The sequence below is a fragment of the Porites lutea genome, chromosome 6 (assembly GCF_958299795.1).
Source record: "Porites lutea chromosome 6, jaPorLute2.1, whole genome shotgun sequence".
NCBI lineage: Eukaryota > Metazoa > Cnidaria > Anthozoa > Scleractinia > Poritidae > Porites > Porites lutea.
Window position 1 is genome coordinate 12,410,029 of NC_133206.1, and position 16,811 is coordinate 12,426,839.

Here is a 16,811-nt window from a genome sequence, read left to right on the forward strand (position 1 = left end):
AGGAAAGGAAATTAATGAAACGTAAAACTTTAAAATAGTTTCCCCAGCCAAAGTTTAAATGAAACGATAGAGAGACCGGTTCCGATCACGATCCACCGGAGGTGCGGATCGAGAAACTGGGGAGAACAATGCCCAGAATATTAAGTGATTTAAAAAGCTGAGCCTACAGTTTAAAGTATTCAACTCAAGAAAACTTACCCTTTTGGTAAATACTCGTTGCATCCTTTGCAGACAGAGAAATACCAGGCAAAAAACAACTCCACTATCACGGCTCCATACCCCTCTAAACTTCGTGGATAATTCTATTCAGTGCGCATGATCGTACCTGAAGCCGCCGAATAATAACGAATGATATCGCGGACGATCGCGGACGATCGCGCACAAGGTGCAAGAAGTGCAAGAGTTGCTGAGAATTTCATATCTTTAACGTGTTTATCACCTGCAATGAAGTGTTGCCTACTTGAAATTTATGAGGTAAGCTCTGTATTAAGTAAAATAACATGAAGAGGTTTGTCGATATATAACGTCAAGAGGTTTGTTGATATATAGGAGGTCTTCGATACACAGGGTTACTCAATAAGCTTTCTGAGCTTTAATAAATTAAACTTAAAAGTATATTTTGGGGTATTCGGTAAACGAAGCTTTTTTCTTTTTTAAAGTTAAGTATATTGAAAGAAAAAAAAAGAAATGCAGTAATGTGGGGGTATATTAGCCAATTTATTTTCGGGTTTTTACAGTATCATCGGTTTTATAAGGTTGCTCTTTCTAAGCTCTCTGGAAGTTTTAATGTATTCTTCAATAATGGAGTTCAAGGAAAGTCTATATTCAGGGGCACCCAACGGAAACGTTTGAGAAAAAGACATAAAAACAACAACAAAGCATGAATAAAGATTTCTAAAGCCATTTTAAGCATTTTGGGAGATTGCTGGGAATAATTGTCTGTTCCTCACTCCCAGCAAGACTGATGGAAGATTTCCCAGCCAGCAAAGTGAACCTTCAACCTGCATCCTGACTTATTGGGAAGTTTCCCAGCAGATGTTGGTTATAGGGCAAAATTCAGCCCTTCACAGGGTGGGGGGTGGGGGGGGGGGGGCGGTCGATAGGAAATAGGCCATTTCCGAGTTTCCCCGGGCCTCTGTTTCAAAATGAGGGTAGGTGCTCAGCCTTTGATATGGAAATCATTTTTCATTCTCATGCAAATAAAACTCATTTTCACATGAAAGGTTGTGCACCTAGCCTCATTTTGAAGGTGAGGGTTTTTGGAACTTGGAAGTGGCTTGTTGGGTGTGGCCTAAGGGCTACATTCACCCCTTGGGGGCAGTAGGGCTAAGAGGTTTCTGACAGAAAGCACATAGCAGCCAGAGCCGGATCCAGACCTTGAGATAAGGGGGGGGAGGGGGTGGCGCTGGTCATCCAGACCCTTAGATAAGGGGGTGCCTGGTCTCCAAAAAAATTGTTTCGGCCTTTCGGGTCACAGTTTGTCTGAAAATAAGGGGGGTGGGGAGGGACAGGCCCCTCCCCTGAATCTGCCACTGGCAGCTATTCTACACATCAAATCACCTCAGACACCCAGAATTTCCAATTTCCCAGCATCACTTTCCTTCCAAGCCACAGGGTTCTATCTAGGGTATTTGAGAGGTGGAAGCTTCCCCCCCAAAATGCCCAGCTTCCCCCCCCCCAAAAAAAATGTTATTATCATTACAGTGTATGAGTAACTACATCAGAAAAATCATTCAGACGCGACGAGGTCAGTGTACACACTGGAACATTTCTCAAAAGTGTGTCTTAAAATGCACCAGATTGCATCTCAGAGCATATTCATTTAAAAAATTTATAGGGGGAGGGGGAATGCCCCCAGACCCTCCTAGGAAGCTCGTGGCCTTCAGCCACTTGGGGCTTCTTACCTAAAAGATAAATCCTAGATAGAACCCTGCAAGGACATATTATTTTGTCCAAATCTCCCAGCCAACAAACATTTGCCTGAAGAACAGATATTTTGAGGAACAGTTCAATTGGGTGCCACTATATTTGGCAATGTCCACACTGCATCAGACAAATTTTCATTGTTTAGGTGTTTCATCCACACCGAACCACCCCAAGTCCCTATCTGTACAAAAATTTAGACATCTCCATGTGGCCCAGAGGGAAAATATTGAACAGTCTACACCAAGTGAAAGATGTCTGTGGTGAAGTTTTTAGCTTCAGTGTTGTGTGAATGCAGCCTTACTGAATCAAGGTGTGCCATAGGGGGGGAGGGGGGGGGGTGTGTGGGTGAGAAATGTGATGGGGTAGACTGATCAGATAGACATAAGCCTTATATTACCTATGTCACTTTCTACCTTATTGTTCTTTACATGTACCTCTCCTGCATTTGTAGGCAAAACTATCCTATCTTCTCATTGGACGCACACACGAGGACATTTGAACAAGAAAGTGTACAAAGCAAAACACTTTTTGAAACCCGCTAGTGCTGCCGTATTTACATTTCTTCTCAGAGAAAGCTGTTTAAAGTATGGATAATCTAAAAGATTGCTCACACAATACCATATTCTTTTTTTCAACAGATTTTCAGTAGAATATCAGAAGGACTGAGGAAAGTAGATGCGACCACACTGGATGCCCTGCAGCAGTTCATCTTGTCCAGTTACAAGCCAAACCCACCAACAATTTACATGGACAACATCTATGTTAAGGCATGTATTCGGCCATTCCTCTCAATGTTTTCAAAATCATGGGAACCAATACTTTTCTGTTTAACAAAGAATGGAAAATGGTATACCATCCTCTGGTTGGTGGGGGAAATTAGGAGTGGTTATCAGAAGAACACCATGTTATCATGTCCAAAATGCCTTTGGGAATTCAGTGGTTGTTCAAGCCAGACACAACACTATTAAAGAACGCTACACATGAGGTGATGGAAAGAAGAGTCAGTGCTAGGGCACTAAAAGGCTGGATTAACTTTGGTACAAGCAGAATGGTGGACCTCCTTCATTGCTCCTGAGAGAGAAAAGGGAGAAATTTGGGAATGGATGACAGAGGAGGAATATACAGAGGCTGGGGAGTCATTTGATATGAGCACTTTAATATGCTTTAAATCTTCAACGGTAGCCCAGGATGACTTAGATGAAGAAATCTTAAGGGCCGAGTCAGCTTTACTTCAGTTAATTTAAACAAGGACCTGTAAGCTATTTTTAAGATATCTGTCAGATAAAAAAAGTAGCAATGTAATCCCTGCCGGGTACACGAAGTACTTGTTACTTAAAGAAGTACTTGTAGGAGCATATAATGTCAGCTCCAAAACAATTAGACTGGTCGTCAGTGCCGGTCAAATGTTTCAATTATGTAGGAAGCTGGCAAGACTTTCAAGTAACTAAGGTGACCCAGCTCTATCTTACCTATTAGTAAGCAAAAAGGTTTATAAAGAGATGGAAAGGGTACAGCTCAGTTATCATTTTTTATTTCAGAATAACATTGTTTTTTTGGAGAATATTGATAGATAAATAGTTTTATTATTTCAAACTTTATTTAATTTGCAATTGTTGCATGCTGATATAAGGTGCTTTCTCAGGCGGAACTTGAATATGTCACTAATAAATTAATATTGGCATTAAAATACCTATTGATTGAATATAGATTAATTTCTGCAAAATTAAAGTATTCCGTCTCAAAAAATATGGTCAGTTAGCCTCAGCTGGTTTTTCATTAAACTCTAAATTGTTATGTTACTGATCTAGTAGCTCACAGTTGCCAGTATACTGCCTGACCTGAGTTTTTACCTGCTTGTAAATTTAAGTCATTTTTAGTCTTTTTAACCTAGCTGTTATAAAGCGCATTTGATCATGCTCAGAGGAAAATTGTGCTGTATAAGTTTTAGTTAATTGTAATTGTAATTGAAAAATTCTTAGGGTCTTTACTGGCAGCATGCCTGTAAAGTTGAATTTGAGGCAATCATCCATGCTTGCCGAGGTAAAGACTGGGATGGCCAATAGAGCTTTTTACCGATAAGGCGGCTATATTGAATTAGTTTGATTTAAGGAGTATTATAGGATGCCCAGGGGGGATGAGCACATTTCGTTTGTATTTTCGGGCACTTTTCGGAACATTTTTTCTTAAAGTTTTCTTAGAACAAGATTGTTATGGGAAAAAAGATCCTTGTGCCGTGTTTGGATGTAATAATGATCGCCTTTTTCTAGTTTAGTATTAGAAATATGGTCTTTCACTGTATTTTTACTCAGGAAAAAGGTGATCATTATTACACCCAAACATGGCACAAGGATTTTTTTTCCCATTACAATCTTATTCTGAGAAAACTTTATAAAAAAATGACCCAAAAAGTGCTCAAAAATAGTAACGAAATGTGCTCATGCCCCCTGTGCATCCTATAATACTCCTTAAATCGAATTAATTCAATATGGCCGCCGTATCGGTAAAAAGGTCTATTCTACCAGTGACAAATATGGTGACCATAACTTACCTTTAAAGGACTCTTTATTATAACACTCATCCTTAAATGAGGCTAAAAACTACATATATCTATAATTTGACACTAAAAATCTACATCTCAGATTGTCTAAACAGATATCTTGACATGATATCTTTGCAGTGGCTCTGTAAAGAGGACACATCCAATGTGTACGTGTAGTAGGACCACAGAACAAAAGGAACGACAGAAATGGCTACAGTGGCAGTCCAAAGATAGGCAGTGTTTTCTTTGAAGCTGTAAAGTAATAAATGGAGTTAGTTGTTAGTTAGATTTAGAGTGGTGCACAGAATACTTTAATGCTCTATAATTTAAGCTCCAAGACTCTAATAGACCCCACTACTCTCTGCCTCTAAATCCCTGGAACAAGAGTTTCCAACTATAAGTACCTTGACTGAGAAACCAAAATTGATAAAAATTTGTTCTTTTGAATAGGCAGTGGTTACACGTTGAGGTTTACATCAGTACTGCTTAACCATATTTTTTTTTATCATCTACAAAGTTATTGCTTTTCATACTGGATTGGAATCAATATTGCAATGTACCAGAATGAAAAAGTGTCATGTCTGCATCATTGTCTGATAAATAATATAATTTAATGTTTTAAGCAATCGAATTAGACCTCAAGCTTGTCTCCATTTATTACCTTTTGAGTTTTGTCACTTGGCAGAGAATCAACCAGAATACCACAATCAGTAAACCTGCAATTTCTCTGAAATGACAAATGTGTAATTATTTATTTATGTCGCTTACTTTGCAAGTAACCAGGGTGGGGGGAGGGGTAGAGAAAAGATTTCTTCTGTGGAAGGGGAGGTATATATGGAAACTAGAGACCTTTACATTCTAAGACAAGGACAACTACGAGTACAAGATTTTCTCAATAATATGTAGTGCTCGCAAGTGAGCCAGCGTCATTTTGGTGGGATGATAGCCATCATCATTCTACTACGAGTTTGAATCAAGAGAGTACACATTAATTTACTGAATACATTATGGTGAACCATGTTTCACAAACTTGTGAATGAACACATTTCTTTTTATCTCCAGCTTTCAGGTGAAGATCAAAATGTTTACAGGTTTAGTGTTATCCTTACCTCCCCTCCTCAGATTTCAGAAGGTTTTTTGAGCCAGTTTCAGATGAAAGTAGGACAGTCAATGAGTAGATCACTCCAACGATACATACACCAAGGTGAATGGCAGCTGTTAGTTTCCAGAGAAAGTGATCTTCCAAAAAAAATTCAGCATAGTAGATCCTACTATGTCTTATAATAACCCGATAAGGAGGAAGGGAATAGCTCTAAAGCATGTCTGCACATATCTTATGTATAAATAATATTTACATGAGACTGGAAAGAAAAGAAAAGGAAAAAATATTGCAGTTTCATTTAAAAGTTTTTGAAAGTAAGGTTCACACTGTGTGATTGTCACATTTTTTGGTGCCAATTGTTAGTAGGGCAATAGCCATGGAATTGGCTTTTTATCTTTAATAACTGTTGAGATCTTATTAATTATGACTGGGCAATAAAGGCTGTTAAGACCAAATATTATTTTTTTTTAATAACTTATAAATTTTAAAAACTTTTTTAGTGGGCCATACAGTGTACTTATTTATTAAGGTATTGATATTTCTAGTGGTGTATGGTCCACATACAAATGTTTAACTATAAGTTTTATTAAGATAATACTTTGGAAAAAAAAACAATTAAACTAATGATGACAATGATGACAAATGATGATGGTGATGATGATGGTGATGATGATGATGATGATGATGATGGTGATGATGATGGTGATGATGATGATGATGATGATGATGATGATGATGATGATGGTGATGATGATGATGGTGATGATGATGATCATGATGAGAAAGTATTGAAATACCTTGTAATGATGAGTCGGCCACCAAAGCCATACAGAGTAGACAGGGAATTGCATACATAAGCTGAAATTGAATTAATTTTGAAAACAAAACATTCATGTGTTATGCCTCATTACAAACTTGTCTATACTAAGTCCTGCCATGCTACTGCAATGCCCAGCTCTTGCCCTTTATTAAGAAATAAATAAACTGCAATAAGTTGTATATTTTCTGAATGAAAGAAACAAATACTTACCACCCAAATTACCGGATCTGGGTCATTTGTCTGTCAATAAAAATAAAAACGAAACTTAATAAGCCTCAGATACCTTCTATTGTAGAAATTAAGGAGATCGAAGGTTGGAGAGGAGAGGGGGGGGGTGCACGTGGAGAAGAGGGCCATGCAGTTTCACTTGCTTTACAGACCTGAAGGCTCCCATTGGTCAAAACTGAGGTGCATGGATACAGCTATCCACTGGATAAATCTCAACTCACTGGGAAGAAATCATCTAAGTTTATATCTCTCATCCATTGCTCTATTTTTACTATACAGCTAAATGAAAAAAGGTTGCTTTGGTAATTGGTCATTGGTAATTGGACATTTGGGCATATGAAACAATGAGTGACCACCAAACAATAGCTCCCCAATGCCCAAGGCAACTTTTATTGAATCAGCTACATATGGCCTATATGTGGATGTGCCAATGGATAGGGTATGGTTTTTGACTTCTCTGTCCTAAACAGGGTATATAATTTCGTGTGAGTCTGTTAAACGGGTGTATCTTGCACGATTGATTTGATTTTCGAAATGAATTTTGTATAAAAAAAGGAATGACTATAACGTGAATTTTCTCCATTGCCATTACCAATAAATGGATGGCTTTAAAACAAGACGGCATGCATTTTTTCCTTTGTCCTAAACAGTTATAAAATTGAGGGTGGTTGTCCTAAACAGGCTAGGTATGGTCATGTATTTTAGGCTTTTTTGTCCTAAACAGGGTCAGGGTTTCAAAACCCTTAGCGGCTCACCCCAGCCAAATGTTGGTCGAGAATCCCCCCCTCCCCATCCCCCCCCCCCCCCCCCCCGCCGAGGTTCCTGCACTGTATTTTAACCAATATTAAAACACAAATCGATTTTACTCTATATTACTTTTTAAAAACCTCAAGACTTCAAAATATCCTCCTAAATGGAAAAGGCACTTAAGTACTCATGCATGCATTGTATCACGGTACGGTAGGAATACTAATTAAGTGACAAAGACAGATACGGCTGCGTCAAAGTCCCAAGTTTATTGAAGTGCAGAAAATGTGCTTTAGCCGCGAAGTTTAGCAGGTCAAGAAGAGAGAACCAACAGCAAATCTCAGAGTACTTTAAGATAGTCTATTAAAGTTTTAACCGCGATATTTTTGCAAAACTGTCAGACGATCGACTGGCTAATTTTCACTGTAACTTAATTCGGGCCTTAAATCGTAGCAAGAAATATTTCAGTAGACAATGCAACAAATTGTGATACTCACCTGAACATATGCAGCCAAAGCGAAAAACAAAGCCATGACAACATTTGCGAGTCGCCACGTCCGCGGATTACAAATCTTGGCAACCACAGAGTGTTGATTTTCCTCAATAGGTATAACGCTCCGTTCCGCCATTATTTGACTCTTTCCTTTCGCTTTATTTAATGATCGATGAGATTATAGGTGATCCAAACTTTAAATTTGCGTGACATAAAACACAGTGTCAGTAGATCTCTGTATCGAAAGATTTCTTATTTACAACATTGACGTTGTATTCTAAATTTAAACACGTTTACCCTTGAACCGACTGGATTATTAACTTTTACCACAACGGGAAATAAATGCATGCATTCTCTCTTCCTGCTTCTGTTTCCTAGCAATTGATTGAGCATTTGTTAAATTGCTCTATCAAATTGTCACGCGTTTATTCCTGTCCGATTATATTCTTTTGTCTCCTTTGTATTTTTAATATTTGTTTTATGTCTTTTACGTGTCGAATTTTAAATTATCTAAATTGTAATTGAAAATTACTGAGATTCTAGCCTGCGAAGCGAGAAAGCTGTTGGGGGTGTAACTTCATCATCATCTCATCATCAACAACTTTATTTATACACCAAATCTCATCACAATAAAAGTTCGAAAAAGTGGTCTTCCTAGGAATCGTGTCTATCTACGATGTATGACATAAAATATTCTACAATAATAAAAGTAAAAGACATCTATATTTCATTACTAATAACCCTAGACTTACCCTGGGTACCAGAGGTTTTTCTCGCGTGTAGTGGGAATTTTTGGTGTTGGCCGCGCTAGAAAAGTCTCTGGCACCCAGGGTACCCTAGACATAACTTAGATATAGAAATAAGAAGAATGTACATGCATATCTACCTGGAGTTTTGAAAACCGGGTTGCCTGAAATCTTAAGTCAAGTCCAGCACATTGCAGGCAATCTTTTAAAACTTAATTTGCTTAAAGCCCTGATACTTTTAGTGTAAAAATAACAATCTCGCTCTTCAGGACTAACCACCCTCACCTCTTAACCATGGGCTTCAAATAACTTCCTGGAAGTGACAGAAATCAGTGCAAATTCCAGAAAATTTGCACGAGGGGGGCAACAGTCCGTCCCGTAGGGACGGGCTGTTGCCCCCGTTGGCCCAGATAATATTTTTTGAGGGGGGCTTCCGTCAAACTAAGTGTCATGTTGTTGCACAGACACAGGGCTATCATCTGGTATGCATTTGGGGTAGCCTGGTTAAATTCCAGGGGGGTGGGGTTGTTGTAAAGACTATGCTTTGTGCTAGAGTGCAGATTCGCTGGGTTTTTGTACCTGGGCTTACCCCTGTCTTTCAAAGCTCAATGTCTCCCTCAAATTAAGGGGGGGGTTGTGTCTGGCTGGGTGTCATGTTGTTGCACAGACACAGGGCTATCATCTGGTATGCATTTGGGGTAGCCTGGTTAAATTCCAGGGGGGTGGGGTTGTTGTAAAGACTATGCTTTGTGCTAGAGTGCAGATTCGCTGGGTTTTTGTACCTGGGCTTACCCCTGTCTTTCAAAGCTCAATGTCTCCCTCAAATTAAGGGGGGGTTGTGTCTGGCTGGGTGTCATGTTGTTGTACAGACACAGGGCTATCATCTGGTATGCATTTGGGGTAGCCTGGTTAAATTCCAGGGGGGTGGGGTTGTTGTAAAGACTATGCTTTGTGCTAGAGTGCAGATTCGCTGGGTTTTTGTACCTGGGCTTACCCCTGTCTTTCAAAGCTCAATGTCTCCCTCAAATTAAGGGGGGGTTGTGTCTGGCTGGGTGTCATGTTGTTGTACAGACACAGGGCTATCATCTGGTATGCATTTGGGGTAGCCTGGTTAAATTCCAGGGGGGTGGGGTTGTTGTAAAGACTATGCTTTGTGCTAGAGTGCAGATTCGCTGGGTTTTTGTACCTGGGCTTACCCCTGTCTTTCAAAGCTCAATGTCTCCCTCAAATTAAGGGGGGTTGTGTCTGGCTGGGTGTCATGTTGTTGCACAGACACAGGGCTATAATCTGGTATGCATTTGGGGTAGCCTGGTTAAATTCCAGGGGGGTGGGGTTGTTGTAAAGACTATGCTTTGTGCTAGAGTGCAGATTCGCTGGGTTTTTGTACCTGGGCTTACCCCTGTCTTTCAAAGCTCAATGTCTCCCTCAAATTAAGGGGGGGTTGTGTCTGGCTGGGTGTCATGTTGTTGCACAGACACAGGGCTATCATCTGGTATGCATTTGGGGTAGCCTGGTTAAATTCCAGGGGGGTGGGGTTGTTGTAAAGACTATGCTTTGTGCTAGAGTGCAGATTCGCTGGGTTTTTGTACCTGGGCTTACCCCTGTCTTTCAAAGCTCAATGTCTCCCTCAAATTAAGGGGGGGTTGTGTCTGGCTGGGTGTCATGTTGTTGCACAGACACAGGGCTATCATCTGGTATGCATTTGGGGTAGTCTGGTTAAATTCCAGGGGGGTGGGGTTGTTGTAAAGACTATGCTTTGTGCTAGAGGGCGGATTCGCTGAGTTTTTGTACCGGGGCTACCCCTGTCTTTCAAAGGTCAATGTCTCACTCAAATTAAGGGGGGGTTGTGTCTGGCATGGTGCCATGTTGTTGCACAGACACGGGGCTATCGTCTGGTATGCATTTGGGGTAGCCTGGTTAAATTCCAGGGGAGTGGGGTTGTTGTAAAGTTTGATGTGTTTTTGCACTCTTATGCAGTTTGTTTGTGCTGTTTGCATGCAAGCAATGACCCACCCTGTTGATAATGTTCCTAGTCAGCAAGCAGTTGAACTGCTGGTTTTAGGACTTGGTATTGTTGAGCAGTGTTGGCTTAGATTGTTTTTGGGAGACCAGCTTCAATTAAAAATGGGGTGAACTGGGGAATTGGCTTTGCAATCGGTGACACCGACACTAAAAATTGCTTCTTAAAATGCCTTATTTTCCAGATTAATGAGGAAAACTTCACTTTTGTTACTTTCAAGACAGATGATTCTATCAAATGGAAGCTCATGTATTCAATAATTTCTTTTTGAGGTGAGATTTTACTTTTCAAGTAACGAGGGCCATCAAATTAACAATCAGTGTGAGAGACTGACATTTTTTAGTAGCCCGGTTTTCAAAAAACCAGGTATATATATACATATCATAAAAGTACGGATTTTATCATATTCAGAACTGAAAATAACAATCTTTCCCATTCAGTGAGGTCTTGAAGTCTCTTAAGGCGGGCAAAGTTCTGAACACGGGGGAAATCCTTTTCCATAGAACAGATCCTCGTTACTCAGTGTAGGCTCCTCCAAACTCAGTATGTAGTAATTTAATCATACTGGTACTGACTCGTCCCCAGTCGTCTCTCTTGAGAAAGGAGAGAAGCGCGAGGGGTGAGACGACTGGGAACAAGTCAGATACTGGTTGTACCGTTGCACTTATGTCCTATCTTGTGAACATGTCCTCTGACGTAATGTGATATGCAAGCCAATCAGGTCATGCGATCTATCGTGGTAGTCGCGGCATAGGACTGGAAAAGAACCTCCGTTGCAGTTTGGTCTTCGAGCAAAATTTGCAAGTTTAGCGGGTCGGGGACGGTAGTAAAATTTGTCTTGCAAGGTTAAGTAAACATGGGGGCCGAATCAACAACACAATTTCGGATTTTAAGGCTGCGAAGGAGAGTATATTAAATGTCGTTTTGGCATTTTACATTAAGAATTCGAAAAAAACAATACCGGCTGTGGGTCGTTTAAGTTAAATTTCACGTTTTTACATGTTACAAAAATATGAAGAGCGGATTGTGCCGTTTCTACTCCGTCTCTCATTTGCGTATCGATCAACTTAATTTTTAGCCCATATGCGTTAAGATAGCTAAGACTTGGCGGAGAAGACAAGTCAAATCGCAAAATATTTTCATCATCTAAGTCCATATACAAATACTCTGCATCTTATGAATATTGTGAACTCGAATAAAAAGCGAACCGGCTTACGAAAATATGACACTAATTGATTCTGTTCATTATGCAAATCAAGCAATCAAAGACAGGTCTTTACTGGTGATCTTTTAAGCATAAAATCCGTAAGTTCGCTGATTGTGTTGTATTCTTGATTGGCGCAGGAAACAGTTAGTGTTTCCGTTTTTAATATGAAGGCTGAACGGTTGTAAAATCACTAGTTTTTCTAGAAAGGTGTGTGACTTTCTGTGATTGATTGGTAGGACACAGATTGAGTTAACGCAAACTGTGACTTCTTTCCACAGTCCACAGTTTGAGATAACTCAAATCCTGGCCTGAAAAGCGAAGCCTATAAATAGTCCACGATCTGGGAACCACATTTCGCGCTGTCGCAAAATACTGACTATTCAGGGGAACCCAACGATAATTTTCTGTAAAATAGCTGTTCATAGAAGCAAATATTGCCTAGAATTTTCTATCACTTGAGGAAGGCTAAAAATTTCTTACAAAATACGGAACCTACAATTTTCGGATTCGAAAATGTGATGGAGAGAGGAACCAGAAAAATTCTAACTTTCGTAATACGTTAATCAGCATCTTAAATTTTCGGGAAAATACCGTAAAATTCCGAAATTAAGCCCCTCCAAATATAAGCCCCCATATTTGTAACGCAAAAAATCCTCCGTAAAATCGTCCCTCCGGATATAAGCCCCCCGGGCGTCTTGAACTTGGCAATCGCCCTCAAATACAAAACAAAACAAAACAAAAATATATAAATTTTTGTCTTTGCCGATTTTAAAACGCAAATTTCCCTCCGAATATAAGCCCCTCAAAAAGGGCCTTTGAAAAATATAAGCCCCGCTGATTATTTTTGGAATTTTACGGTAATATAGCACTGAAACCCTTGCAAATCTATTTGTACTCTGGGTAGCCTAAAAGAGCGGTTTTCAATGTATTTGGGAGGACACCGTCGTTGGGTTCCCCTGTTTATTTGGAAGGACACGGAACGACTTATCTCAAAATGTGACTCTTTACGTTCGACACGGTTTGCGATATTTTTTTGGCGCAAACCTTGGTCTTAAAACCTAGAACACAGATTGAGTTAACGCAAAATACGTCACAATTGCCAGACCACATTATGCGTTAGCGCAAACCTTGGTCCCAGTAAAGTGCTCCTTTTTTTGCCAGCAATGACTTTCTGACGCCGATCGGGTCAACTGACTGGACGTGATTTTTTAAGCTGAGAACAGAAGAGTTAAACACCCCGTATTTCGCAATGACGCAAAGTGTGGTATCGAAACAGTACCATAGTTTGAAATGTCGCAAAATAAGACTTTGCAACAGGCCCATCAACAGGCACGCATATGTTATTTCAAATGATGTCTTTGTTCAGTGCAGTTGGTCGAAACGGAAAGGGTTATACCATTGTAGGAGTACGTTCATTTGTTGTAGATGAGGTTAATCGGCAAATCTCACTGTTTTAAATCACAGACGGTTTAATTTGCACTGTGATGTCATTGATGTTCTAAAGGTGGGTGAATGTCCTGTCAACCATAACTTGGAAGTCTCTACTTTTTTGGACTAGTATCTTTCTCTGAATCCTGACTGCCAAACTTACATAATTTTTGTTGGGTGTATGCTGATTACCTCTCAGAACCCCTACCCCATTATTATACTATCTATTCTGAGGACCCTATAGAAGCTATCTTATCCACTTTTTGACAAATGTAATTTACGCGATCACAATATATGTAGTCACTTTCTTTCTATGCATCTACCTTATAAAGTCAACTTTTCAACCTCGAATCTTCCGTTGAATTGCTACTCAAAAATGTGCGACACCATTATAATGTTCAACCTCATTATAGCTAATCTAGACGTGAAAATGCGACCTCGCCCAGCAGCACATCCCCATCAGCAAGAACAGGAAACAAGGAAATACTATATATAAGTTATGTTTCAATTCGCGGGAAACATAATCGAAAATGATGCTTAAAAAAATTGATCTTTTCCCTCATCGAGTTTTTCTGTTGAGGGTAGAGGGTGGCTGTACACAGGTTACTGCCAAAACTTAAACAGCTAAACACATTGTTTTGTTGATTACTTATGATGGACCTATGACTACAGGAATTACTAGCGTTTCTATAGCCACATTTCTTCAAGCTTACTTTTAGTACGGTGTTCTTAATTAGTTAATTCCATCTCGATGCATTGTTGGAAGTTTTTCAGTCAGAGGACCTATCTTCGTCAACGACAATAAAAATGCTTTATTTTTTCTTTATAACAATGTCACGTGGATTGTCAGATATTTTTCTGTCATTTCAGCACCATTAGATCAGGGACCACACGAGGTTCAATCTCAACTGGTACCCAAATTTTCACATGCTTTCTTTTTGTCAACTCATTTATGAGTTTTTGCTAAACATTTGATTAACCTTTGTCAAATTCACCATTTTTGGCAAAAATTTGCCTTTTTCGAAAAATAAGTAATTGTCAAGGTAGCCTTTTTTGTTATCTCATTTGAATTTTGTTCAAACCTGTCCTGTTATATTCTTCCCAAATTTGCCATTTTCGCCAAAATTTGCCATCCTTGTAAAAATCTCTAATTACCAACAGGCCATTTTTCGCCTTCTCATTTGGCAAGCCATTCATTACTTCTTGCCAAATTCGCTACTTTCGCCAAATTTGTCATTTTTGTAAAAATCGCTAACAGTCAACATGCCTTGTTTGTCATTTCATTTAATTTTTGGCAAACCTTAAATGTATTGTTGCCAAATTTGCCATTTCTGTTATAATCGCCATTTGTCAAGATGCCCCTTTTTGTCATCTCTTTTGTCAAACCTTTGATAACTTCTTGCCAAATTTGTTATTTTCCTAAAAATCGCCAGCTGTCAACATGCCACGTTTTGTCATCTGATTTGAATATTTGGCCAAACTCTTGATTAATTTTTGGCATACTCGCCACTGCATTTTTTTTACCGACGAAATTTGCCTTTATTGCCTATATTTGCCATTTTCTTATTAATAACGCGTTTTGTACAAGATGCCCGTTTTTGCCGTCTCATTTAAACTTTGCCAAGCCTTTGATGGATTTTTCCAGAAATTTTTTGATTTCGCAAAAAACGGCATTTTCGTAAAAACCCACAATTAACGACATCCTTCTTTTGTCATCTTGTTCAAAATTTTTGCCAAACCTTTGATAAGTTCTTGCCAAATTCGCCATTTTAGCCAAAGTTGCTATTCTTGCTAATTATCAACAGGGAATTTTCCAAGTCCTTTGATGAATCCGAATTGGCGAACATTTGTCATTTTCGTAAAACTCACAATTATCGACATGCCTCGTTTGTCATCTCATTTGAATTTTGGCAAACCTTAAATGAAATGTTGCCCAATTTACCATTTTTGTTATAATCGCCATTTGTCAAGATGCCCCTTTTTGTCATCTCTTAGTAAATTTTTGTCAAACCTCTGATAACTTCCTTCCAAATTCGCCTTCTTTGAAAAATTTGTCATTGTCCTAAAAATCGCCACCTATCAACATGCCCCTTTTTGTCATCTCATTTGAATATTTGGCCAAACCCTTGATGATTTTCTTGGCACATTGCCATATTTGTCGAAATCTACCTTTTCTCAATATTCCCCTCTTTGTCACCTCAAATGAGGTTTTGCCAGACCGTTGATGGATTCTTGCCCAATTCCCCATTTTCTCAAATTTGCCATTTTTGTGTAAATCGCCAACTGTCAATATGCCTGTTTTGTTGTTTCATTGTCTCAATCCTTGCCAAATTCGCCGGTTTCGCAAAATATGTCATTTTCGTAAAACCCACAATTATCGACATGCCTCTTTTGTCATCTTGTTTTAATTTTTGCCAACCTTAAATAAATTTTTGCCAAATTTGTCATTTTCGTAAATCGCTATTTGTCAAGATGTCCTTTTATGTTATCTTATTTGAATATTTGGCCAAACCCTTGATGAATGTTTGGCACACTCGCCATTTTTGCAGAAATTTGCCGTTCTCGCCTACATTTGACATTTTCTTATTGTAATAGCCATTTGTCAAGATTCCCCTCTTTGACACCTCAATTGAGGTTTTGCCAAACCTTTGATGGATTCTTGCCCAATTCCTCGTTTTCTCAAATTTGCCATTTTCGCGAAAATCGCCAACCGTCAATATGCCTCTTTTGTTATCTCATTTAATTTTTTTGACAGACCTTTAATGATCCTTTGCCAAATTCGCGAATTTTGCAAAATATGTCATTTTCGTAAATCCCACAATTATCGACATGCCTCTTTTGTCATCCTGCTCAAGTTTTGGCCAAACTTTTTAACAATTTTTGCCAAATTTATAAACTTGATAAAATTGTCATTTGTCAAGGTACCCCTTTGTAGTTGGCTAAACCCTTGAACTCTCCATTTTTGCCCAATTTTTTTCCTTTTTCGCCTACATTTGCCATTTTCTTTTTATAATCACCATTTGTCAAAATCTCCCTCTTTGTAACCTCATTTGAGTTTTTGCCAAACCTTTGATGGATTCTTGCCCGATTCCCCATTTTCTCAATTTGCTAATTTCGTGAAATCGTCAACTGTCAATATTGCTGGTTTGCACTCGCCGTCACGGCGGCCATGCTGGTGCTCAAGAAAAAAAAGCATTTCTCTCCTCTGGGAACTTAACTCTATTCTCGTGTTAATACTTAGAGAAAAATACTATTGTATTGACCCCCCCACATGGTAGCCTTGTCACGTGGTTGCAAACCAAGAAGGCCTCTTTTGCTGTCTCATTTAAACTTTTCGCCAGATCTTTGATGAATCCAAATTCGCCAATTGCGAAAAACATTTTGTCATTTTCGTAAAACCCACAATTATCGACATGCCTCTTTTGTCATCTTGTTTTAATTTTTGCCAAACCTATAAATTCTTGCCAAATAAATCGCCATTTGTCCAGATGCCCTTTTTTGTCATCTTATGTGAATATCTGGCAAGAGACTTTTTGGCATACTCACCATTTTTGC

General features: G+C 39.1%; 2 protein-coding genes across 3 annotated transcripts in view; both read right to left on the minus strand.

The window, feature by feature from the left end:
• Nucleotides 1-326, minus strand: part of LOC140940047 (aconitate hydratase, mitochondrial-like) — a 40,376-nt gene extending 40,050 nt beyond the window's left edge. Inside the window, exon 1 of the mRNA XM_073388921.1 lies at nucleotides 199-326. Coding sequence (XP_073245022.1) covers nucleotides 199-222 — 24 coding nt within the window. The 5' untranslated portion in view covers nucleotides 223-326. The remainder of the gene's footprint in view (nucleotides 1-198) is intronic.
• Nucleotides 327-4,511: 4,185 nt separating this feature from the next.
• Nucleotides 4,512-8,207, minus strand: LOC140940048 (transmembrane protein 220-like). 2 transcript variants are annotated; one of them, XM_073388924.1, is made up of 6 exons: nucleotides 7,860-8,199; nucleotides 6,598-6,627; nucleotides 6,365-6,425; nucleotides 5,575-5,704; nucleotides 5,127-5,192; nucleotides 4,512-4,717 (listed from the first exon to the last, which is right to left on the minus strand). In XM_073388924.1, exons 1-6 carry the CDS (start codon nucleotides 7,989-7,991, stop codon nucleotides 4,555-4,557), a joined length of 582 nt encoding a protein of 193 aa, XP_073245025.1. In that variant the 5' UTR covers nucleotides 7,992-8,199; the 3' UTR covers nucleotides 4,512-4,554. The 2 variants fall into 2 exon arrangements, with proteins under 2 accessions (XP_073245025.1, XP_073245026.1); XM_073388925.1 differs by lacking the exon at nucleotides 6,598-6,627 and having other exon boundaries at nucleotides 7,860-8,207.
• Nucleotides 8,208-16,811: the final 8,604 nt, after the last annotated feature.